The following is a 26,089-nucleotide window of genomic DNA, read 5'->3' as shown; positions in this document are numbered from 1 at the left end:
CGGCCATAGTTTAGAAAAAAAACAACTTATGACACGTGTCTTCAGCATGTAGTTTACTATTTTATTTGATCAATTATTTTGGCAGAATTGAAGTAATTTAGTCAATCGTTAGCTAGAAAATGTAAATAAGTTTATGGATAATTTTGTTAGATAAGCGGTGATCTACCATTTGATATTAAGTATTTTTTATCCTTAATTTGTAAACATTTGTATAAAAAATTGTGAATTAAATTTATCTGTGAATGTATTTTATAGCATTTCGTTGTATTTGTTACAGCTCTCGTGTAGTTATAGTTTGACATAATATGCAAACTTGCTGGTTAACTTTTCTCAAATTTACATCATTGTTTAAAATTATTATTATGTAATTAGTTCACTTATATGTAGCAACTTTCTTTTTGATTTACACATCGGTCCACTGTAAAAAAATAGAAAATGAATTAAAAAAAATACAAAAGTAAGTTCTTTTACATTAGATTGCACAAATCTACCTGATGAATTCATAACTATTTCAAAAGGGCCATTGTTTTTGTTTTTTTCTTTTTGGCGAGTGAGAATGAAAGGGAGAGGAAAAAGTAAAATTTGATGATTTTCTTTTTCTTTTAAATGGTTCATAAAAGAGGTAAAGAGACACAATTACAATTAATAAATCCATTCATAACAAACTCTACGATACAAATACACACAGAATTGGGTGATCTAATGTAATGTCATGTTTTCAGACAGCTATGAAGAAGTTATTAAGTGAACATTCGTCAGCCATCAATCACACTAAAATTCTCACTAACTATGCCGCTTTTTTAACAGTGTGGCATACTGTATTATGAGAGGATCCCATATTATTGAGTTACTATATATCATTATTAAGGTTGTAAAACATGTCGAGGAGGAAGACAGGAATTGATTTCAACCCTACTAGATGCATGACATGTAAACAGTATCCGTCCCAGAACCCAAACCTGAAAACAATTAGAAGTGGTTTTAAAAGTACAAAGTTCTGTAACACTAAACATAAAACAACATGTCTGCAATTATGGCTTTAGTTTGAATAAAAGATTGCATTTTTTACTAAAAGACTTCCTTCAGCTCCTGCCACGTAAATATTGCAAAGAAGTGGTCTCAGAGAGTGGATCGCAATAAATAACCCGAGACCATCATATATTCCATCAGTCTTGTGCAGCGCTGGTGTTTGAGTTTCATATTTCTGGTTGGCCATGATGAATAGGGACTTCCTGTTCATGCCTCTGCTCTGCCGCAAAGTCTTCTGGGACTTGTTGTTCTTTGTGTTCATCTTCATGTTGTATGGCCTCTGGATGTTCTTCTGCTCTCACGTCTTGTTGCACCTCCTCCTGATGAGGCTGAACATGTTCACCGGGTTCTTCTTCAATGGCTGCTTCCATCATCTCCTGCTTGGCGTCTGGCATCCTCTCGTCCAGTATAGCGTTCTGATCATCTGATCGTTGATCGTCGAGCTGATTGTCCTTCATGGGTGGATATAAATGTCTTTATTCAAACATGTTAAAGACCTAAAATTCTATGTCTCTCTCCATTATATTTAGGTTTAGTAGCCATTATTCAAATATTTACAAATCACTAATAATTACAAGCTAAATTATATGAATATTAAGAAATAATCCGATTTCTTCGGCAGTTAAAAACCTCAGAATTTTCTAAAACTCAAATGTGACTCATATGATTACTGTATATACATTTTTTTAAATAAAAAAATTAAAATTTTAAAATGTAAGAGTATTTTAGAATTCAAAGTGAAAAACAATATTATTTTATAATACAAATTCAAGTGAACAGTATTGTCCGCTACCTCTTTGTGAGCTGATGGAGGAGAGAGCAGCTCTGAGGGGCCCAAGAGACCATCTCGGTTGACATCGTGACTCTGAAGAAGGAAATCCACCAGGGACACCACCTGGACACACCACCACATCAACAACAAAACGTATCACGCACTTATCCTATTTTTTGGACGATAAGTTGCGTTTTGTCTCATAGATTGGCTGGTCCTTAATTTCCCAACGTAGTCAATGTTATTAAGTATTCACAAGCTCACGCTTGAACTGCTTCCTTTCCTTGTACTCCTCGACACAATAGACTCAACTACTCCATTTTTGGACCACCCAGAGCAACCGAACGGCATATTTGAACAACGCTTTGAGTTTCTGAACAGTTCAAATTGAAGCAGTGTATTTCTGAACACACTCATGATTAGGTCAGGGGATTCGGAGCTGTGCTGTTCTTGGTCTTGATTTATGTAAAATAAATTTCTCTCAAAAATGTGATTTATACTCTGCAGGAACTTATGTCTTTTTTTCTTCTTCATGATGTTTTTTTTTTTTTTCTGACTAATGCGCCTTAAAGTCACTGCAGTCACTCCTCCTCACCATGTCATTGGTCTGTTCCTCAGGTGCATGCTGGGAGTTGTAGTCAGACAGCAGCTTCATCATCTCCAAGCCGTCCAGGCGATCACTGCGGTCGAAGTCATACAGACGAAACAGGTAGAACACCTCTGACCAATCAAAAGGAATGATACGTTAGGTTGATGTTAAACGTATCATTTTAAATATTTTGCATATAATGTTTACTTAGCCAAGTGAAGATCAAAGTTAACAGGGTGCTGATGTTCACCTTCATCTCGCGAGTCGATCTTAACGTCATCTTTTCTTGTTAATTCAATGTAACGCTGCAGTAACCTGTGACATAAACACATGTGAATGTGCACGCACGCACGCACACACACGCACACACACACGCACGCACACACACGCACACACAGACGTTTTAAATCACGTTACACATTGACTCTGGACTTATATGCGGTACAATGTGTGACCCATATGTGATGCTGAAAGGAATATACTTTAAACTCCGTTCACGGGACACTTCATTAGGTACAGTTGCACAGCCCAATGACAATAATAAACAGGTACGTGTATTTTGTCAAGAGTGGCATAATATTAGAATATAGCCGTAAGTCAGGTGCAATACAGATGGCCGCAAACTACAAACTAAATTCTAAACATCCCTCAATTTATTTTCTGTCGCACTTGTCCTCATCCGGGTTACGGATGAGCTACAGCCTCTGCCAGCTGACTGTCGGGCAAGAGCTGCGGATAAACTCTGGACTGGTAGTCAGTCAATCACAGAACACATCGACAAACACTCAAGCACATCTTCATCCATGCATATGGACAGTTTAGAGTCTTCACTTAACGAAATATCCGTGTATACCTCATGTAAGTCAAACATCTTTAAAACCAAAATAAAAATAAAAAATCTCGAGTAAAATGGTCATATTTGACCTCCAAATATGCGTCAAGTGTACCTAATATTGTGACCACTGAATGCAAGAAAGCATGTTTGAAAGCGTCTAACATGACACAATAATCCAGTTTTTCCCTATAGATGTCAGAAAAAAAAAAATGAAACAAAACACAAATAAGATAAATGTTCTACCAAATTCTCTTGTTCACAAGATTGGATACTGTCGATTGCAATGCGATTCAGTATGATTGCACATATAATCTTATCATCGGAGGACACATCATTATAACAACACAGCAGCTAAAGTCCACGGAGACCAGACAATCGTGACTTGGCCCATTGAAACACAAATGTATGAACATACTGACACATGTTGCCTCCTCGCTATGTGTTGTTGTTGTTGTTGTGTCAATCACCTTCGCTCTTCCTCTCCTGAACCAAAAGGATTGGTCAGCACTTTGGAATCAGGGAGATCATTTTCTGGATCCTCTCTTTGAATATATTGAAAAGTGGAAAATGCACACCATTTAATATTACCAAAGGACCATGCAAATATGTGTGCATAACTGCCAAATAACCAACTTTTATATTAGGCATTTTCCAGTGATAACGATTGCACAGTCTACTTTCTTCATTGTATATAAAACGAGAACAACAGACCTTAGAAGCAACAGCATTAACCATTCCGTGTCATAAGAATAAGCAACAAAATCCAGAGCAAGCGCGTACACTGAACGTACTGCAAACCTGTGGTTTACCTTTGAGGTGCAGTCTGGGAAAGGTGAAGCTGCAGGACCAAAGCCAGAATCAAAACTGAAGGGACCAGTCTGTTCAAGTGCGTGTCCATGATCAAGCCTAAACAAGCACACAAGTCATTGTACAGTAGCAAGTTACATTGCAACAATGTAACTACTCCCACTCCATATGTCCCGTGAGCTTGACAACATCCAACGACACACATAAGATAGCAATTACATAAGTGCAAATATTGTTCCATTAAAAAAAAGAAAACATGAGAGGATTTCTTAAAGAGACAGTTACCCAATAATGAGGAAGGTTGTGCAAAATGTTCAATATGATGACGAAAATAGACTACATCAACGTGAGTTTCAATATCACACAGTTTGTTGTGGGCAATATAGTTTTCACAAAAGAAATTCTAAATAAAAGAAAACTATACACCTAATAATGTATTTTGTGAATCATTTAATCACTCACTACACACACACTGAGCAGTGTATGGGAAAATTCAAAATTCACATAATGCCTACTTCAAGAGCCTTATCATTTGCACTGAATGTATGCAAATGCCAAGCCACTCCTGCGACATTTTCATGATGACTGAGTGATTCTGGAGGCCACCAAAGCCACTTTATCGTGATATTGACTTGCCCATTAACTGTGCCAAAAACGAAGCAAAAAGTCAAGTAAACCACTGTGGAGCTGTAGCAGTGTATCATTATGTTTAAGAAGCGTCACTCTTCCACACTCGTGCCGTGCTCAGACTAGAGCACGTTTTTGTACGATCTCAATTGGTCGTGCAACTGTCCCTAATGTGTGACCACCAGTTAAGCGAGTATGTATAATAAAAGTCGGTTCCAATAACGGACTGTGTCTCAAAATGAAACGGTAACGTGACCCCCGACAACATCGGGCACGGTGTAATAGAGTGATAACTAGCGTGCAATGGCGGGGACGTGTAGGACACCGAAAGAAGCGCCCGCGGCCACGTACCTGCCACGCCAGATGAAGTCGAGAGGTAAAAGGTGAGATATTGTTCAGGTAGTGGTGGTGCGTTCACTTACCGGTAGTAGCGCCTCCTCCTCCAGCTGCCGCTGGTACGTGAACGCGCCGCGGGCTCTGCACTGCGTCAGTCGCGCGCTCCCGATCGCCACCGAATGGAAAGTGAGTGCGTTGTGGGCCACGTGGAAGATCCAAGCAGCGGACACACAATCGCAGCCAGCGTGTCTCGGCCACGTCCACAGCGAGATCCAGCTTGTTTCATTTGGCGTCGACGCCTGGACGCCATGCTTGGATTTCGGTTCATTGCATGCGTGACACGAAGGTTACGCCCAAAGACATGGAAGTTGACAGTATAACTGTAAGTGCAAGCATTTGAACTTTATTTTTAATTCATTGGACACACACGCACACATCTCCAAGGAGCCATTCCTGATTAATGACTCCACACGCCTCAGTATAAAAGTAATAGAAACACTTGATTTTTTTCCCAACCAATCAGGGAAGGTTATGATCATAATGGCAGACACAAAAATAGAATAAATACAATAAATAATATAGACTATACACATTATGATTAGTGTTATTTGAGCAACACTAAGACACTCAGAACAGTGTATGTAATTTGAACGAGCGTCATATCAACAAAGGGAACATACTTGGAAATCCAGCGTCACAACAAAAAAATGAATGTACTAAATGTGTACACCCACTATATATGTGTACAAAGTATATAAAAGCCAGAGATTGGTGCTAGGTGACTGATTATTAAGGTATGTCAGTTTTGTTACCATGTTTAGAACTGTTCCTCTGACCAAATAGATTTGACAAAACAACCCATAGAATTAATATGTTGTCACACAAGTGAAAATTAAATTAAAGAAACGTTCAAGATGACTGCTTGATCTTGTTTGTGCCGTTAAATCTTTTTCTACTTAGCCGTGATTCGTCGTGGGTAACATTTTGTGTGTCTTGAAACGTTAAGTATGAATTATTCCAGTAGAACGAAACTTTAGTTGCTGCCATTACTGATAATGACCACTGGGGGGCGACACACTAAAAAGTAAAGTAGCGCTGTACTCCATCCCGCTTTGGAGATACGATTTGATATGCATTCACAAATGGATCATTGTACGACTACATTTAAGTGAAGTTTTCAAAACCTTAATTGGGCCTAATTGGACAAGCAACATGAAACATTTTCCTATACACTGCAGAATACTTATACAACACAAATTAGCATGTGTATTTGTCCCATTACTTCCTTAGAGCTTTCTGCCTCTGTCAAGTTACATTGCAAATAGCAAAATAAATAAATACATACATAAATACATACATGCATGCAATTAAAAAGAAGCCTGACACATTGGTAAAGCATGACAACAGAACCGTGCAAAGCAGGTGCTCAGGAAAAGACCAAATATGAACACTTGGCCTTGTACACGCGTGAACAGTGTGATTTCATCTCATTATGTCACAGCTGGATGGTGTACACTGAAGAATCCCTCTAATTGCTGAGTTGCAGCTTTGGGAGTGGATGCAAGTGTTTGTATGCGTGTGTGCGAATGAGGCAGAAAATGAGTCAATGAGAGTCAGAATGCAAAGCTAACGGGACGATTACAGTCCTGACTGTTCGCTGTTACTTAACCAGTAGCCGAATTGAACATTTGAAAATATAAACACTTGCAGCGAGTGAGAAATAAAGTGTTCAAGAAATGTATTGTTATCTGTGAATCAAAGTGGTAGCCCTTCTTAAGATAACCTTTCAAAATGATGGCTGGCCCGTGTCCTACTGTTGTGAACCTTTATGTCGGTCGAACTCCACTTAACACACGTGTCCCAATTGACAGATGTTGACTCCATGTACCATTTTGTGAGCCGTGCACACTTCCCAGCACCATGTCACGCAACTGCAGGACTCTGTTTGTTTTCAGCATAGCCCAAGTGCATTCACGTGCATACTCACACACGCACACACACACAAACTCAATCGTAGGTCCCATTTGGAAGCCCCCCCCCCCACCTCCACTCAGTTGCATAACAGGGATTAACTTGTACTAATTTGTGGGCCCCAACAGTCCAAACCATCGGAGCTATTTTTAGGCCCGGACCCCAATATAACATCAACACATGATCTGGCATATAATGGTTAAATTAACAATGATATGTGCAGCTGGGGCCTCACCTAAGAACACTAATATACACTCGTCTGAGGTTCTTTCAACTCTTTGTTACAAGCACTTTTTTTTTTTTTTTTAAATACAATGCTCAGTGTTATGCAATGTCAATAGGTAAATGAATACTATTCTTACAGTGTCAATCCAAACTACGCATTAGCTCATATTTTTTACATTGGATCTCATTAGATGAGTGGTTCCCGACCATCGTGCACATTAGTGTGATTTTTTAAAGGAAATTATTATATTAAAATTATAATTAATTTATTACAAATTTGTTCTATGCCGGCAATAAGGAGATCAATTAAATGCACTTCCACTAGATTGCATAAATAAACGGATTACATGAAATGCTGTACGTATATACCTTTAGTAACATCTTATGGGCAGGTTACAGTGAGAGTTTTATATTATTTTATTCTACTGTGAGATTTTTTTCCAAGTGTAAAATGCAATAGAAGTAAACTTTACACAACAATAATAAAAAGGGAGCGTAAAAAAAAAGAAAAAATATATATATGATTGCGTAAGTCTGCACACCCTCTTGACTGGAATGTGGCTATGCCCAGAAATGGCCAATCACATTCAAACTCCTCCTAAATGGGAGTGACCAGTTAAAGTGCCGCTGATTAACCCCAAATAAATTTGAGATGTTCTAGTGGGCTTTTCCTAACATTCGTTTGCTTTCTAGTAGTAGCCTAAAGATGTTATTCTCACAATGACTGCTATTCGGAATTGCTCGTAATTTCCTCTACCTTGATTAATGCCCTAAATTATCTTGGTGTCAGACTGGCATGAATCAGATGGACAACACATAACACGCACGCACACGCACACGCACACACAAAAATGCCAGGCATTTCTATACACTTGAGTTTGTTTGAACTAGTTGCCGTCACATTCCACAAGCCTATTATTATGAGTTTCTGGTCACAACAACTGGACAGCCAGGAAGCACTAATTGTGTTGCAGTACAATACCATACACACACACACACACACACGCACACACACACGCGAGCGCACACACAAAACATTGCACTATTGCCACAGAGAGGATGTTTCTCTTGCACTCTGGCAAAACGACTGTACTTCTTGTCCAACACACACTGAGAGGGCAGTTCCGCTTCATCATGGCCGACTAATTGCAGCCCAGCGTGCTGTCAGGGCGTTATGAACCAGCCTCTGATGGTCATTAAACCACAGGTATTTGTGGACACTTATTTGAAGTGCATAAGACCACCACCTGTGTATAGACACCCACATAAGCATGACATATCGCATGTTTGTGCTGACTACCGGAATGTCTCTACTTTATTTGTGACATTTTGAATGGTGTCTCCCATTTTACATGAGTTTGAAATCGTGTTTGAACATTCATCTTGTCTTCTTCTTTAAAATAGGTTTGAAATTGTGCTTAACTCAGAACTCAGCTGTGTCTCCATTTATAAGAGGGTGTGTACACTTGTGCAATCACACGATCTCAGTTGTTTAGTTTTACTCGCTAAAAAATATTAAAAAAATAAATGCATTGAATTGGGAAAATAAATGGTCACAATAGTGGAAAGGGTTTTGAAATGATTTATCTTGGTCTATTTGTTTTTTTTTTTTTTATTTTAAAAATCTGGATTTTTCTTTTTTAGACATAGACGTGAAGTCGACCTGACAACCTATTGGAGTCGCCCTCTTCTGGCCAGTATAAAGAATGCACTTGCATGTTCACCAAGCATTTATTTGCATATTTCTGTATGCTCTAATTACTTACTGGTGCTGTGGTGATTCCTTCGTAGCCCAAAGTACAACTTTGCTATGTTGTATCACGAACACAACACATACATCGGAGTGTGCAACTAACTGACACACATCCACCCACACATGTCTATCTTTGGCTGTATAAATGGACGTGTAATTAATGTTTGTGTGTGTGTGGGGCGGGGGGCAGCAGGTGGAAGCAAGATTTAAACTGCTATTAATTTCTCATCAGCAGTATACACAAGAGCAGAGCATCAAGAAAGCCAACAAGGACGCCAATCATGCAATCATAAGGATGGTAATGCCAGCTGAGCACACCGCCAAACAGTTGAAATAGATGCCGAACAACACAGAAAAGGCTGTTGAACCAATTAAATCCAGTACAGTAATGCTCAGTTTTCACTGACACACTCGCCGAGGTTTTCATTCAACTCATTCATTGCCAGCCTAGGGAAAATGAATGTAGCTTTTTGGCGTCTATACCCGTCAATGGCAGTGAATGAGTTAACAATGTGTATTATATGTACAACTGCTTTGCATCATAATAAAAGCTGTTGGAAACGGCAGACAGAAAGAGAGAGAGAGAGAGAGAGAAATTTCAAACCTGTAAAAGTACATTAGAAGACTGAAATTTTTCCAAAATAAGTTTTGAATAATTTTGTAAAATTTTAACTTTAAAAACTTATATTTTTCTTTGATGGTGTATGAAATCTTTTCTAGAAACACATTTTTCTTTTCACGTTTGGAGTCTGAGAAGAAAAGCATTGATTCTCATTTATTTAGCTACTCGCTCCTTCCAAAATTTGAGCTTAAAAATGAATGTAATCAGTTCCATGATTATTGTAAATGAGCTGAATAAATATTTGGATAATGAATTTATTGTAAGTAACAAAATAAAACACAATCAAAATACACTACCTAGTTTACTAAGTAATGGCATAATCAATCGTAAATTAATTATTAACACAATTTTAAAAATTTTTCATTAAATTAAAATCAATTCACAAAAAAATGTACAAATAAATTTCAATTACATTAAAAAAAAAAAAAAAAGCTAAACGTGACCCCGATTCCTTCGTTTAAAAATGTTTAAAATTTATACAAAAACATGCATTTGTCCAGGTGACCCCAAACTTTTGAACGGTCGTATTTATTTTTTTGGGTGTGGAATAAAGCACCTGCCAATTCAGTCAGTTCACATGTGATAACGTATGTGCGTGTGTGTGTGTGTGTGTGTGTGTGTGTCATGACCAGAAGTTCACTCTTTGTGCGTGTGCATGCATGTGTGTTTCTCCACCCATCTCTCTCCTCCTCCTGCTCCTCCCTCTGTTTTATCCCATCCCTCCTTCGCTCAGGGAGCGCAGTGGGGCAGCGTGCATGCGGGAGAGCAAAACAGCACTTGTGTGGCACACGAGGAACTCCTACACCACTCTGCCGCTGGCTCGGCCTCAGTGGAGGAGGGACGAGGAAGAGGAGGAGGTGGAAGAACAAGGAGGCCTCCGCATCACAGAGAGGAGAGACCAAGAGGAGGAAACATTCCCCGAAACGCAGTGAGGACGTCGGATGAGGGGGAGAAGAGTGCGGAGGGCATTGGATAGGCTTCATCCAGGAGTGAGTACCACTGATTGGAATAGTTTTTTTTTTTTTTGTACACTTTGAAATTTTGTTGGTACGTTTAAATGGCAATAGTATTTTTCCAGAAACATTTTTCGCTACACCTAAAATAGTGACATAAAAATCCAATGTGCACTTCTTATAAGTTTAAAATAATATATTTTAATTTTGTAAGGCAATGTTTAATTTTTAATACAACTTTTGTAATGCGATGTCATCAGATTAGGCCGGTGTACATAAAATATTTTGTATGTGTGTCTGTTTTTGCACCTAAAATTAGCAGAGCAATAATATCCTTTTTTTACAAATGGTTGACAGCTTTACTTTTTACGTGCAAATATTCTTCTTTTTGTGGACGAGTAACAAATCATATTAATTGTGAGGATGGGCAATTGCAATAAGGCTGAGCCGTGACACCGTTGAAAGCTTGTCTTCAATTATTTCATGATACGACCTGCTCATGACTGCACTTATTTTTTATGGACTTAAATTGTTGTCAGTGCACGAAATGGCACCAACAAGCTCTTGCCAGAAACTGATGGTTGGTCGAATGTAACATAGGACGCCTGTGATTCCCAACGTGTGCCACGCGGGCTCCCTCTCGCGGTACGAGGAAAGAAAAATAATCACTGAATTAAATGTTGAAAATGTGCTAGAGTGGCTTACACATTTTGTTAATCCTCTCCAGTAAAGTTGTAAAGTTCAGTTGGATTTCACTATTAAGCACAATAAATAAATTAAAAAACAACAACATTTATTTAGATCATTTTGTCTTGCTTTTATATGCAAATATTTTAACGGAAGTATTTTTATTTATATTATATACGATATATATTTATTATATTTACGCATCATGTTTATGTCCAAACTGTGCATAATGTTAGATTGGCTTACAATAATATTAACTGAACATTTCAGGAAAAAAAGTCTGTCTTGTTTTTTTTTTATGAACACTTGGGCCCACTATGCAACTTTATTAAAATGTTGCTCATAACGGTGGTACTTGGCGAGCTATGAATTACTTGAGGTGTTACTTGGTGTCAAATATTTGAGAAACACCATACACTTATCAAGCTCCTCTAAAAGTGTGTTTCATTTTTAGCCGCATTCAGTACAGTTATCGTAATCTACTCGTAAAAATGTTGGGACCAAAAGAGGCAAGTGAGTGATTCATGTGTTAGCTTGTGTTAGGACTGAAAGGCCATTTCAAAGCCGTGTCTGTGATTTATTTATAAAGACTTCTAAAATTAACAACAAAATGGCCGCAGCAAGTGAAGTGAGACAGTTTTGGAAAACACAATTCCAGGCGATGTGTTTTTTGTTTTTTTTCAACTCCTCATCCCCTCCGACAGTGGCAGCTCCAGACTTACTGGACCCCAAAACGGCCACTCACAACACCAAGCCCCGCCTCTCCTTCTCCACAAAGTCCATCACGCTGACTCCACGAGAGGAGAGCGAGGTGGGACGCAACCAAACGTCGCGCTTTTACGTTCGTTACCTTCATTCCAATGCATGTGTTTGCTGACTGACCCGTTGAAGTATTGCAGGTGGTTGCCACGGTGATGAAAAGGAAGACAGTGACCGCCATCTTTCTTTTGATCGTCTTCTACCTGGTGATGGGAGCGGCCGTCTTCAGGTCGCTGGAACAGCCTCATGAGAGGTAAAAACGATGAAAAATCTGCTTACACAAATTTGTAGTTGTACCCTTTTAAAACAAAAGCCAAGAAAATTGAGCGTTTTGTGGCCCCAAGAAAACATTTTGAATTGTGTCTATGAAAATGAGTGCGGTGAACACTTGTAATTTTTCTCCCTCAGTGCTCAACGCTTGGCCATCTTGACTCAGAAGTTGGACTTTCTGGCCAAACACTCCTGCGTCAACCACAGTCAACTGGAGGAACTGGTTAAGGTGAATTACTCGTTAATACATTTGCGTGTATGTGCAGTGGATAACAAAATGCCACTTTTCAATGCCAGATATTTGTGATATGAATTCATTCAAAGGGATTCTGAAAAAAAATCCAAATCAACTTCAGCTGTTTTAGTAAGCTTTTCCTGACATTATTGTAGTCAAAGCTCACAGCACAAAAGCCGCGAGCTACAGAGCGCTTTGGCGGCATCAGATGGATCTCAAGGATTTAAATATACTATCGAACACATTGAAGACAGGAATCGTCAAGATGAGGGAGATATTTCCATAACAGAGACATTACCGACCACTGGACATCCCTCCACAAATGACGAGAAGGAAACACGTCTGGGAGGCTGACAGCAGCATTAAAGGAAATGCAGGAATTTCTGGCAAGTAAACTGTCGGATGTTTAATAGTTGTCACATCCATTTCCCGTCTTCGTCACATGTCTGGGTGGCAAAGACAAAGAAAAAAAATCGTATCTAAAAATGATGCATGGTGTTGGCATAATCATGCTTTGTGGTTGTTTGGAGGCTTGGCTCAAGCTGGAGGGAATTCTATGAACAGTTCCAAATAGTAGTGTGAGCGCAAAATCTTCTCTGCTTTGAAAGCAAAGACTAAATATGCCAGGAAACGCCGACTGGACCATCTGAATTTTATTTGGTTTTAATCAGAAGCACTGCTAAGGGTGGCAGGTGTGTGTTGATTGTCACGCAACATGAACGTGATTAGTCGATTGTGGAAACAGGCACGTCCCAAATTTTGAAAAGATGTGCACACAAGTGTGTTGATTTATTTCTTCCCCTCTCAGAATGATTTGAATTGGAGAGGTTTACTTCACATTAAGCGTGGATAACGTTTTGAAATGAATTTATATTGGTCTCATTTCCTAATATCACAGCAAACAACAGGAATACGTTGACTTTTTATATCCACTGTATGTTTGTGTTGCTGCTGCAGTCGTGTCAGCACCTTGGACAGCTCCTTACTTTCTCAAGCGGTGGAACCTCTGAAGTTGAACAAAATCTATTCCAGAAGCCAGTTGACCATCAATGTTTTGTATTCTTGTTCTTTTTCCTCATTGGAAGTCCTTGGATGGAAATAAACTTTAGACTAAAATAGAATACTTTTCAAGTGAGGTCCATTGTTTTGTCATTTTAGTTTGATCGGCTTTTCCACTGTAGTGTTCCGCATTGTCAAGGCACTTTCTTCCGGCTGTAAGTTAAAGTTCTGTCTGCCTCTCCTTCTCGCTCCAGCAAGTCGTGTCGGCCATCCGCTCGGGAGTCAACCCCGCCGGGATGCTCACCAATCCGAGCAGCCTGTGGGACCTGAGCTCCGCCTTCTTTTTCGCCGGAACTGTCATCACCACCATTGGTAGGATGCGCATACACGCTTTCCTTATCAACAGTACACTGTCAGCCTAGACTGAGCAAGAGGGAAACTTTATTTTTAGTCATTTTAATGAAACAACAAATTTACCAGAATTTTTTCTTTTAAGGTCTCTAACCAAACTGTTACTTGAAATGTGACATTTCTTTTTCTCGCCCTCCCATTTTTGTGTTTTCAAACACTATCTTGAGTTTGTATCAGCTAAAAACAAAAATATTAAGGTTTGGTGCACATTCTGTGCTGTTGACAGAGTGTTATAGAGCTTCAATAACACAACATCAAAAAACATTGTAAATGTTGAATTTTACCATTATTAATCTCCATCCATCCATCCATCCATCCTTCTTCTGTACCGCTTCTCCTCACTAGGGTCGCGGGGGGTGCTGGAGCCTATCCCAGCTATCTTCGGGCAGTAGGCGGGGGACACCCTGAACTGGTTGCCAGCCAATCGCAGGGCACACAAAGACGAACAACCATCTGCGCTCGCACTCATACCTAGGGGCAATTTTGAGTGTTCAATCGGCCTACAATGCATGTTTTTGGAATGTGGGAGGAAACCGGAGTACCCGGAGGAAACCCACACAGGCACGGGGAGAACATGCAAACTCCACACAGGAAGGCCGGAGCCGGGATTGAACCTACGCTCGATGCTGTCTCTCACTGTGAGGCCATCGTGCTAACCAGTCGGCCACCGTATTAATATATTAAGTAAAAAAAATTCATTACAAATATTTATGTTAAATGAAGTCTTTTTTTTTTATTACATAAGAAAACAACTAGCCCGTTTATGTTAAGTGAAATCCTGAAAATATTTTTTTAATAAAAGTAATTAAGATAAATACAATCCAATGCAATACAACTTTATTTTAAAAAGTTGTTTATTTTAAATGTACTTTTAATAAAAACGGACTTTATTCTTAAATATGATTTTCAATTAAGTGGCAAAACTCGGTTTCATTTTTATGTTGGCTGGTTGTCAATATTTGCTGAGTGTAACTATTAAAGTCATTTGTAATCTAACGTACTTACTTTTCAAATAAAGTAATCTGTAAAGCGACCACGTTACTTTTTTTAGGTGACTGCGGAAACAAACTGTAGATTGCCGTCCATCACGTTTGGAGTTTAAGTAATGAATTGTGCTCGCCATTCGAGTGTGTTTCGGGCGTGTATGTGCGCGCACTCCCCAAATAAGATGTTACGTAACAAAGACTTAATGCTGTGAGGCATCGATCTGACATCTGCTTCCTGAAAGTAATCAAACTAGCGCACAGAGGCGCTCTCATGACCCTATGACATTATTCTTTGTGTGTGTGTGCGTGCGCGCATGCACCACATTCTTTTACTCCCGGCTTTTATCCATTCTTCCGCCCCTCGCTATTCTCTCTGAATTGTACGAGTTTTTTTTGCGGCAGCTGATTACAATGCAATTATGACATTGCGGGTACAAACAATGACTTTTGTTTGACGCTTGTGTTGTGGACAATGCTCCAATTAAGTGGCTTTGTTCTTCCACTTTTGTTGTTTGTGTTCATTTAAGCACATCAGCGTTGGACCACACTTACCGCAAACGTCTGCCGCTACTTGCCGTTACTAACTTTGTGAGTAGGTTCTTTACTGTATATTCAAGCATTAGTCGATAAGAACAGTTTTGTTTTCGTCAACGATGACCAATACATTTCGTTACCACCCCTTTTTTTCATGACGATAACGAGCAAAAACGTGACGTACATGAAATTTTCGTTGACGAGACGAGTCGGGACGAAATTGTTAGCGTGTGCTTCGTCAGACGCTCAAAATTGATGACATCGCTTCCTATTGTACGTGTAATTTGTCTTTCAAAAAATTGCAATGAAGTGCAACCGATCTTTCTTTTGGTCACGCCCACCACCGGGACAACGCGCCGGGCGCATGCGCATTAAAAAAAAAAAAAGAAAAAAAAAAAAGGAGGGTAATTCACAAAGCCGATTGGGGTTTATTCAACTCGTGGTCCTCCAACACATCTGTTTCAAATGATTCCCTCAACAGCAAGCTCTGCGAAAGCTTGATAACAATCCTGAACGTTTAAATGAGGAGGTAAAACATCTCAAATATGCATGATAGTGGCCATCGATTTGAAGAGATATTGTGGAGTGCACTTAAGCGCTCTGCAACCTCTCACTAGTATGCAGAAAAGGCAGTTGTGAAAAAAAAACATGTGTGGCGAGATCCAATCATGGTCATTTTGTCTTGTCAATGAGTGTACTGATACACGGACCTTGAGATGCATCGCAAATCAATATTCAAATGGCATTCCAGAAAAGAAGAACGTGACACCAGCAACGGGAAGTTGACCTACATGCTGCGTTGGTCACTTCTTTGGTGGAAGTAAACGTCTTCTCCGTCTTCTCGACAGGCTTCGGGAACATCTCGCCACACACGCAGGGCGGGAGAATCTTCTGCATCGTCTACGCTCTGCTCGGGATCCCACTCTTCGGCTTTCTGCTGGCCGGCGTGGGCGACCAGCTGGGCACCATCTTTGGGAAGATCATCGCCAGAGTGGAGAAGATGTTTGTGGTGAGTGCAGGTGAACACACGTGCACGCAAGAGTCTGAAAAGGTGTCTTTCATCATTTACACAAAAGCACTCCTGACAGCAATCATGTCACGCTAAGACCTTTCAGGTACGAGACAGACAACCTGATGTTTGGGGAAAGGCTGGAGATTTTTATTGCTATATCTCCTGCCACATTTCTAAACTGATTCCAACTATTTTAAGAGATCATTCAGAAAATTTTGGAAGCTATTGTTCTTTCCAAGAATTCTTACATTCTCAAAATTGCACACTTTTCATAGTGAGATTCCCAAATTGATGAGATACTGTATTTTACAGTGCCTCCATTCCAATTTCAAAATTTTGCAATCGTTCAGGAAATCTTGCGAACTACGGCCAACATTTTTACAAACTTTCCAAATTGAGAATTTTTTTACGCAGACTTCTTCCTTCTGCATTTTTGAATGGATCCAAACCATTCCCATCTTCGGAACAATTTAACACTTTTTTTACATTTACATCCACATTGTCCATCCACATTTCTTGACAAATCGGAATCATTCTCACATCAAAAAATTCAGCTCAAAACAAACATCTTTGGAACTATTGACGGCATCGCCTTTCCAAAATTCCAACATTTCACAATATAATTCAACAATTAAGACAATTATTTTCTACAAATTTTCCACACTTCTAAACTCATTCAAACCGTACCAACTTCAAGTCTCCCATTCTACATTTGAACAATTCAATTTTGTAATTCCACCATCCAGTGTTCAAACTTGCTTATCCTCACACACACAGAAATACAAACATTCATATTAGTTGTGAATCCAAAATATTTCCACGAATGATTTCGGTATATTGCATTTAATAGTTTTCTGTAACTTTACTCAATTAAATTCACTCAATCAAAAAATTATCTTCCCGATGGCCACCCGCCTGCCCCCCCCCTCTCCCTCTCTCTCTCTCTATTAATACATTAAATTATATCAGATGTCACTTAGTTGCATTTATTTATTTATTGAAGCAGGTGTACCCGATGTAGTGTCCCATGTTTTGTAAGGTTAGCGTAATTAACGTCATCAGCCGTGACATAATGTGTGTGCTGTGCTCACCTCGTATGTTGCAAACAGCACTGGGACATCAGTCAGACGAAGATCCGGGTCATATCTACGTTGCTGTTTGTGCTCTTTGGCTGCTTGCTGTTCGTGGCGCTCCCGGCAGCCATCTTTCAACACATTGAGGGCTGGTCAGCGCTGGAGTCGCTCTACTTTGTGGTCATCACTTTGACCACCATCGGGTTCGGGGACTTTGTTGCAGGTAAAACTAGTTAAAAACAATTACAAAAAAAAAAAAAGAAAAAAAGTTAATTGGTGATTTGCTCATGTGTCACGTCTTCTTCCAGGGGGGTCAGAAATCGAGTACTTGGACTACTACAAACCAGTAGTGTGGTTCTGGATTCTAGTTGGACTGGCCTACTTTGCCGCCATCCTCAGCATGATTGGAGACTGGTTAAGAGTCATTTCCAGGAGGACCAAAGAAGAGGTTTCGTTCTTATAAAATGACTTGATCATCATTTTGAATACAGAGTAATACATGTGCTGTACAATAATATAGTGGTGAACACTTCTGCCTCACAATTTTTGGTTCAAGGTTCAATTATTTTAAGAACCGCTAACTGTATAACAAAATCTAACAGTACTCTTGGATAAAATAAGTACTCGGTTGCCAGATTAAAGTGTGTAACCAATACATGCAACTTTGTCCACCACTGGGATATTATGTAATATGATACACACTCTTCTCAGTGTAGTGACGTTCACTGTAAATGAGCACTTGTTGGTTTCCAAGCGCCGCGCCATGTCCCAACAGACTTTTGTCACCCTCCTAATTTGGTTTCAATGATGAAAGGCTTCTCTGATCCAATTGACTTTTATGCAACCTAAACACACTCGCAGATTATTAGTGTGAGTCTCTCCAGAGAGAGTTTGCATAAAGCATGACCATAGCCTCGTCTTGGACATGCATCTTGACTCATTGCTTCTCTAAATATAACACAACTTATGCAAATGAGTGCACTTTTCTCCAGAGGGGAGACACTTTTCACAGGAGCCGAAATGTCAGATAATGTCTTGAATTAATATTTGTGAGAGAGTGAGAGAAATAGAGAGAGAGCGAAAGAGAGAGAGAGAGAGATATGAGGTGAAGATATAATTGTTTTCTAAGGAGTAAACAGTAATGGGCATTGAGACAAAACAAAAAAACATAACTGTGACGGAAGGCTTGCTGCGTTTTTGATCGTCAAACCTCTGATTGTAGCTATCTTCTCCATAGGTGGGAGAGATTCGCGCCCACGCGGCTGAATGGACAGCCAATGTGTCAGCAGAGTTAAAGGAAACACGCCGACGAGTGAGCGTGGAAATCTACGACAAATTCCAGCGGGCCGCTTCCATTAAACGCAAACTATCGTCTGAGCTGGGTTTCAGCCCTGCCCCGGAATTTGGGCTGCCGCGGAGGACAGTACCAGCCAATCACAGTGAGGAACGGGAGAAGAGTGACAAGGAGGCGGGGCTAGCGGGGCTAACGTCACAGCTGACCCGGAACTGCGGCTTGTTTATGAACGGTCTGGACCTGGAAAGAGGCGATATGGCCGTCATAGAACACATTAAATGACAGGCACTTTGTATTGTGCCCTGCTCGAAAATGTTGCGGATTTCCAAACTATGGAGGATATCCTCGTCCTCCATACAGACTTCCAGTTTTTCAAGTTCTGGGAGTTTAAGTGTCAATCAACAATGGGAGCATCGTCTACGTACCAAAGTGTGAGCACATGTGAACAGTTCCTTCATATATTTTACTAAAATGTCAAACAATTTGGGTCCTGGGACCACCTCATTATCCTCACACAAAAGCTTTACTGCCCTGTGTACACCAAAATGGCAGAATAATTAAAAAGTTGCCCTTTTGAGGAAAAAAAGTTGGAAAACTAAAATCACAAATTCATTTTTAAGAGTTGCTCAGGGGTCAGAAAAAATATTTACGGGAAAATGAAGGCAGAACGTCAATTCAACAACTAAATGTGCCCCTAAATGTTTTTATTTATTTAAAAAAAAATAAAAATGCCTCTTTCTAGGAAAAAAAAAAGTCAATGTAATTGAAATTCATATTTTTTTAGAGCAAAGTCATCGAATAAAGATGTAGTTCCCCTCCAAAAGTCATATGATATAAATAGGGGACTTAGCAGTGTTAAAACTGCTAGGAAGATTTGAATGTAGCCTCACGTCACTCCACGCTCAAATTGCGACCGCACCGCAATAACGTGCACACGCACTATTCTTAAGCATGGCCATCATTCATAATGGCAAGCGATTCTAAAAGTGTGTACGGTACTCACCAAAATAGCAGCTCTAGCCATACTAAGCTAGCATTAGCACTGTAAACAGCCAATGTTAGCCACGCCTGCTTCATATTAAAATAACTTATTTGTGAGTGAGTGTTACCATAACAATAAAAGTTATCATTTTAAATGAGATTTTTTTTCGAATGTACAAAGAGGTGATAAACGTAACTATCAAGCTAATTGCTAATTCTGCGTCGCTTCTGAATCTTAGGCCCCTTTTCTAATCGTATGCCCAGTGTTAGGGAAACAAGGGATGTTATTTTTTGTTGTTTTTTTTGTTTAGTTTTTTTTGGTGGATATGGTGCCATAGTTTCAACAAAGCTCCCAAAATCCTCTGGAACAGGTCAGCATGAGGCTGCTGGAGCGGGGTGGAGTGGCGTTGGGCGATTGTTGCTGGGGTGCCCTTAATTGAATGGCAAATGTTTGATACCTTGACAGTCAAGCATTCTGTCCGCGATTGGTGCATTCTTAAAAGTCAAATTAGGCACAAGATGGAGCCAGGGATGGCTGATTTTTTTTATACGCATTTTACTCATGTGCGACTGACAGGTTTAAGAAAATATGACAAAAAGTGTTTTTTAAATTTTTTTTTTTCAAATTCCAAACTCAGGGGAAGTTTTACAAAGGAAGAAAGTCACGTTAATTTAAAAAAATTCATAAGGTTTATTTACCTTTTGATGGTGAAAAGTAGGACTATTACTGAAATAATGCCGCTGAATGCCTTTCTGATAACCATTCACACAAGGACATAAGATTTACGTGATGAAATATCACCATCATATCAAAGTTTTTAATTGGCCTAAAGATAACAGAGACAATTGAAGTCCCCATACGTCTGTATCCACTTCATTCAATGATCCAACATATTTTATTTGAAATTCTACAACGTGCTGACCCCTGTGGATCCGGGGACCCAGTTTGAGAACCACTGCCTCATTTACTTCTGAACAACTGAGAAAGATGACTTGGTATAATTTGGAGATTTTGGTTGTCTTTAATTTTTTGGGGGACACTGCAATTAGGAAAAATTATTTTTGATCATTTTGTTTATGCTTCTTCTGTCGGTCTTAATGTCACTAACAGCTGTAGGCTGTCATAATGATAAAGACGATGCGGTCCCAATTTCAGAACAACACGGTCGAGTAACCTTTTGGATTTTGTTGCCATGGCCACACCTGTGACTGATATTCATTAGAACTCTCAGATGAGGGGGAAGAAAAACTGCGAGACATGCATGAGGCAACGCGGACAATTAATTCAAGCGTCACGGTGCCTGAAAGTCGTTCATTTAGCTGAAATGTCAAGTACAAGCCTCAGAGGTTGACCTTTAAGTGCGAAGTAACAAAAAAAAAACTGGGTTTGTACTACTCACTCATACCGGTGAATGTGAAACGGGGACACAAGCTTGTTGAAATAGGTTCAAATTATTCATTTTTCATTTCGTATGCTTGATTAGAAGAGAGGTTCTCAAACTTTTTGGGTCCAAGGATCATTTACAGGGGAGAATGTTTTTTTTTTTTTTTCCTTCCATCCATCCATTTTCTAGAACTTGTAGGTGAGCTGGAGTTTATCTCAGCTGACTTTGGGCCCCCCGGTACTGGTTGAGTTTTCAGTGGGCAAGTTGGATTTAGGTCTGGGCTCTGGTTAAAAAAAAAAAAAAAAATCTGGAATCTTGACGACTTGGACTAGGATAGTTCTAAATATGAAGCGCATTGATCACGCTACAGTAAATGCTTCCAGACTGGCTTTTTGATGTGTGTGACTATAGAAAATGGGATGCAGTTGTTATGTTGAAAAGTACGAGATGATAATCAACCTCAAACGAATCTACTTCTACGTTGTCACAATCGGATGACGTGTGTCAAATATGCAGTGTTTGCATAAATCATTTTGATGGCAGCAAAAAAAAAAAAAAAAAAAAGATCTTGAATCAGGAGGTGGGGAACCTCAGATCCAGCCTGACGTATAATTGGAATTAAAAAAAAAAAAAAAAAAAATTTAACCCAGAAATGGGTGAAATTTGTCGGTTTGTGCTGGGATGACTTCCCCGCCGCTGACTTGAATCATCCTGAGCTGGTGTCCTACTACTGCTCAAAGACACACGAACAGGAGGCCTCCTCCTCCACCTGCAGTTGAAAATGCACTTTGATTTTTACGGCCTTAGCACGTAACCACACGCTACAGTTTGCGCGGCTATGCAGTCCATCCTGTTGTTATTATTTAAGCTCTGATTTACAGTTGAACACATTAATGTCATTTTGCATTGCTCCATGCTTCATGTGGACAAAACAAGGCTTGTTATGATTAAGGTTGACTTTGTTTAGAACTGTACGAAGGAGTATTAGTGAACATTTCAAAATTTGGGGGGAAAAAAAGTTGGAAATTTAGCAGACAAATGTTGCGAGAATGTCGATGCACGTGTTTCTTTTCTTGTTATTGTGACTTTTTTTGTACCATGTAATTCTCGACTATTTAAAATTAGTTTACAATTTTTCATTTTAATGGTCAATTTATGATTTTTTTTTCATATTTAAAAATTCCTTCACACAGTATTCGAATTTTATTTAAAGACATTCTGAAGCTTGTTTTAAATGAATGTTAGCAGTTTTTGTTGATTATTATTAGAACTGTATCCTTGTCGTATTTTTTTAATTTCATAAAATCATACAAAGCATATCACTGGCGAAACCTCCTAATGTCACAATTTGGTACATTTTATATTTTGTTCACACATTTATACGATTGATCAGTCCACTTGTGTGGATTTTATTTTTACAAATTTTTGAGCAATCTTAGGTGTTGAAAAACGCTATTGTTATTTGACGGTGTTGGGCATCTCCTGAAAAATTTGTATATTGGCGGTATAAATATTTTCCCCAACGCAGCGATATGTACACATATTTTTTTTAATGTATTTTCCCCTAATACTCCTTTGTACACGCTGATGATGGACTATGGTGCTAAAATGTCCAAACTTGCGCATCTGACCAAAAGTGAAAGGTTATATTTGTATTTTTGGTTTGTCATCTCGGGACTGATGCATCTGTCAAGAAAGAATTTGAATGAAAACTAAAGTTTTATGAATGGTTGAGGCTATTTATGGACTTGACAAATGATAGTTTATTTAAAAACCCAAGCTTTATAAGTGGGGTACTAACACGCTGATTGATGTCTTAATGTAATTAATGTAATGTAATTTTCTTTTTAATTGTTAAAATTTGGTTATCCTGCTTCTGTTGCTGTGCAAAAACAATACCAGTGCGAGCATGTTTTAGTTTTTTTTCGCCACATGTGCCCGATATGCGTTTTATGACTACAGTATTTCATGAATTTTGTGTATTTTTCTACACTGCATGTTTTTTTTTTTAAGCATATTTCTACTACTGTTGAATGCCACATGAATGTCTTTCAGAGTGTAAATATCTTTTTTGTATGAGTAGAAAATATACTCAAGTTCAGCTCTTGCCATGCTTGCCGTGTCATCCTTTTCCATTGACGTTATTAAAGGTTGTAAAATGGGATTTTATTAGTAAAGGTGAGTATAATTTGGCATAAGCAGATAGACATCACAGTCAGAACTTTTCAGTTTTACATGCAAGAGCCTTTTCATCTCATCATTTGTCTTTTGAAAAAGATCACCGTGTGCAGCATTTTATCCGTCCATTCATTTTACTCATTGAATGATCACTACCAAAAATTTAAAGCACTTCATATTTTACTTTTAATGGAAAATTTTCTGTTGCAACCATGGGATGTCCCTCAGGCGGGTTAAACATTTGCAAACATAATAACTAGAGAAATCAGATGATGTAAAACATCCAGAGGCTTCTCTTGAGCTTCTTTTATGACCTTTTGCCTATTTTGGGTTCACTAAAATGCAGACTCGGCTTTTTACCGTTACTCAAAGGAAGAAAGGAAATAGCCTGCAGTTTGGAAAAGGAAGAATAGCTCAATTTCTGCATGTGCATCCCCCAGTCAATATGAGTTAATAATGTTAACGTCGACACGCCGATAATCTCTTGAGACTTTACAAAAAATTGTTTTTTTCCAGCTAAAAACATTCTAAATAATTTGAGCTAAATGAGAAAAGATCCTAAAACTATTCTTGCATATCGGCTTCATAATTTACTTTATTGTATAAATATATATATTTTTTTTTAATGAAGGAATCTTATCGGAATATCCTTTTGCAGTTAGCACAAATGTTGTTTTATATGAATTTAGGTGAAATAAAAAAATAGATAAAGAAAGAAAGATGAAAATATTTTTTCATTATCAGGTACGTTATGTTTTACCATAACAGGTCTGTCTCGAGGAGGGACACCATCATGGAGTGAAGTCAGGCTAGACCTTTTTTCCCCGGCTTCGCGACTTGGAACATCCAGTTTCTGAGGCATTTAGTGCACGTTTCCTCGTTGGAGGTCGGGAAAGACAAAGGTAGAAAATTGACCTGTTGCAAATGCAATTCATACAAAATAATTAGTCATTGCAGCACACGGCGTAAAAGTACATTTGTGGGGGAATTGAGGCAACAATTTCAGTAGCTGTATTTAACTTTTTTGTGACAGAGGAGTGCGTGAAATTCTCTCTGATGTAAAACAGGTGCCTTAGCTCAATGAGTCTCTTAAACATTCTTATCTGCCACTTATGGTTGTAGAACAAAGGACTCGGCAGGAATGAATTTATCATGTGGGCAATTGGGCAAATAGAGGTCACGCTCATTCAGTAACATCGTGAGGGTGTTGTTTTGAGGTAAATGAAATGTTCTAGCAGGAGATCAAGTGTTCTTTCTGCGGCCTGGTGTCACTTCCTGACACTGGCTGCAGCTTATACAGCGTTGCCGAACAGAGAATGGCTCAATTCATGCATACAGCCCCGGGGTGAGACAGTCAGTCGCTCTGTCCGTCCAGCCCGCAGACACACACACTCGCAAACACACACGTTCGGTCGTCGTGCCAGTCATAACACGGCCCCACTTTTCCCGTGTGCTGGGCCACAGTTGGTTCTGGCACCGTGGCTTCCGTCAACAGTATCCGCTTCGAGGTGTGTGTGCGTGTGACTGGCTCATCCGGCTCTCTCCGTTCCCATAATCCATAATGCACTGCTCTCAGGTGCTTTAAACCGCCCGGGTTATAGATGTTTTAACTGAGTGCTGTCAACGTTTGCTTAAAGCGGTCAGCGGGTCAAGCTGACCTCAGCAGGCGCATCGATAACCTTAATGTCTAGAAGCAGAGAAGATCAATGGATATTGAACGGAAGCTGTCTGACTGCATCATGAAGCTCCACCCACTTCTTTAAATGACACACGCCTATCGATAATTAGGCCTGTTCCAAGCATTTTCTCCTCCGTAAAAGTCAAAAAGGGCCTGATTCCAAATGTGGCACGTAAAGTGTAATAAATGGTTACCGTACTTAAGTAGATTTTTCAGTTATCGCCTGACAACTTTTTACTTCATACATTTGAAAATATACGTTGGAATTTTTTTTACAATTTCCTTGGTCAAAAGAGGCTTGTTACTTTTGTTCTACTTCGGCAGATGACTTCACTTAAAAAGACAGAGAGAGGTAAAGTCAACCACAGTTGAAATCACGATTGATTGAAATATCGGAGGACACCGCAGCACATTTAGAGACGCATGCTCTTCCCCTCTCAAAGCCTTATTAAAAATCTTTTGTCGGCTACAAGAATGATTCAAGGCAATGTCTTGTCTTGTGCTATCCTAAAAAACACAAGCTTTCTTTTAGCCTTCAAAAAGTTTTTTTGAAAATAAATTTTTTTTTTTTAAAAAGAAATAAATGTAATTTTTTCATTATTTTTTTTTTTCACTTGTATGTCTCATTTGAGACTAACTAGGCAAGTCTGCATTTCATTTCATTACATTTAAGAAGCACTGGTTTTTTTGAGGGGGGTTGTTTTCTTAAGAATACCGGAGTTCACTTTAAGAATGCTACACTGTTGCCTGAAAAAAAAAATAGGGTACAACAGCTGACCGTTAATCGCAACTCATTATAGTATGGGAGAACAACAACAAAGTAATAAACATTGCTAATTTGCTACATATCGGATAACCACATGATTATTACACTATGTATTACGTGCTTGGGACTATTTGTGACCCATTTTTCTATCAACAGTGAATTGTGGCAGTAACACCGCAAGGGTAGACTCACAAAAGCAAGAAAAAGAAACGTTAACTGACAATGTGACGGACTGAGGTATGCAAACGTCACATCCTGAACTGTTTGGTCAAGTCAAGTGTTGAATTTGTGCCCTTGTGCGGCATGGTGACTCACACAGCAC

At 39.2% G+C, this 26,089-nt stretch overlaps 2 protein-coding genes across 7 annotated transcripts; one reads left to right on the top strand and one right to left on the bottom strand.

The window, feature by feature from the left end:
* Nucleotides 1-576: 576 nt before the first annotated feature.
* cgref1 (cell growth regulator with EF-hand domain 1) lies at nt 577-18,886 on the bottom strand. 6 transcript variants are annotated; one of them, XM_088295662.1, is made up of 13 exons: nt 18,696-18,886; nt 17,830-17,896; nt 17,504-17,714; nt 16,192-16,369; nt 12,769-12,916; nt 12,089-12,208; nt 5,082-5,375; nt 4,035-4,131; nt 3,693-3,767; nt 2,641-2,705; nt 2,397-2,521; nt 1,823-1,924; nt 577-1,481 (listed from the first exon to the last, which is right to left on the bottom strand). In XM_088295662.1, exons 8-13 carry the CDS (start codon nt 4,121-4,123, stop codon nt 1,197-1,199), a joined length of 741 nt encoding a protein of 246 aa, XP_088151788.1. In that variant the 5' UTR covers nt 4,124-4,131; nt 5,082-5,375; nt 12,089-12,208; nt 12,769-12,916; nt 16,192-16,369; nt 17,504-17,714; nt 17,830-17,896; nt 18,696-18,886; the 3' UTR covers nt 577-1,196. The 6 variants fall into 6 exon arrangements, with proteins under 6 accessions (XP_088151788.1, XP_088151787.1, XP_088151789.1 ...); XM_088295661.1 differs by having other exon boundaries at nt 12,089-12,916; XM_088295663.1 differs by lacking the exon at nt 12,769-12,916.
* Nucleotides 7,896-22,467, top strand: kcnk2a (potassium channel, subfamily K, member 2a). Its single transcript, XM_088295659.1, has 11 exons — nt 7,896-8,398; nt 8,836-9,242; nt 10,300-10,555; nt 11,911-12,017; nt 12,106-12,218; nt 12,374-12,464; nt 13,724-13,841; nt 16,249-16,409; nt 17,522-17,708; nt 17,794-17,933; nt 18,723-22,467. Coding segments are annotated over exons 3-11 (1,257 nt in total). The 5' UTR covers nt 7,896-8,398; nt 8,836-9,242; nt 10,300-10,554; the 3' UTR covers nt 19,062-22,467.
* The last annotated feature ends 3,622 nt before the right edge of the window (nt 22,468-26,089 follow it).

This window comes from Idiotropiscis lumnitzeri, chromosome 5 (assembly GCF_059441095.1).
Source record: "Idiotropiscis lumnitzeri isolate Australia: NSW breed Sydney's pygmy pipehorse chromosome 5, RoL_Ilum_1.0, whole genome shotgun sequence".
In the NCBI taxonomy this organism is placed as follows: Eukaryota; Metazoa; Chordata; class Actinopteri; order Syngnathiformes; family Syngnathidae; genus Idiotropiscis; species Idiotropiscis lumnitzeri.
The sequence above is the reverse complement of the archived record's forward strand: the minus strand, read 5'-3'. Positions and strand labels throughout refer to the sequence as shown.

Coding starts and splice junctions, on each gene's coding strand:
- cgref1 (XM_088295660.1), bottom strand. CDS start 4,273: ATGGAACAATATTTGCACTTATGTAATTGCTATCTTATGTGTGTCGTT. Junction 1,925..2,396: donor AGGAACAGACCAATGACATG/GTGAGGAGGAGT, acceptor TGGTGTGTCCAG/GTGGTGTCCCTGGTGGATTT. Junction 1,482..1,822: donor CTCCATCAGCTCACAAAGAG/GTAGCGGACAAT, acceptor CCACCCATGAAG/GACAATCAGCTCGACGATCA.
- kcnk2a (XM_088295659.1), top strand. Junction 13,842..16,248: donor AACTGTCATCACCACCATTG/GTAGGATGCGCA, acceptor TCTTCTCGACAG/GCTTCGGGAACATCTCGCCA. Junction 17,934..18,722: donor CCAGGAGGACCAAAGAAGAG/GTTTCGTTCTTA, acceptor TCTTCTCCATAG/GTGGGAGAGATTCGCGCCCA.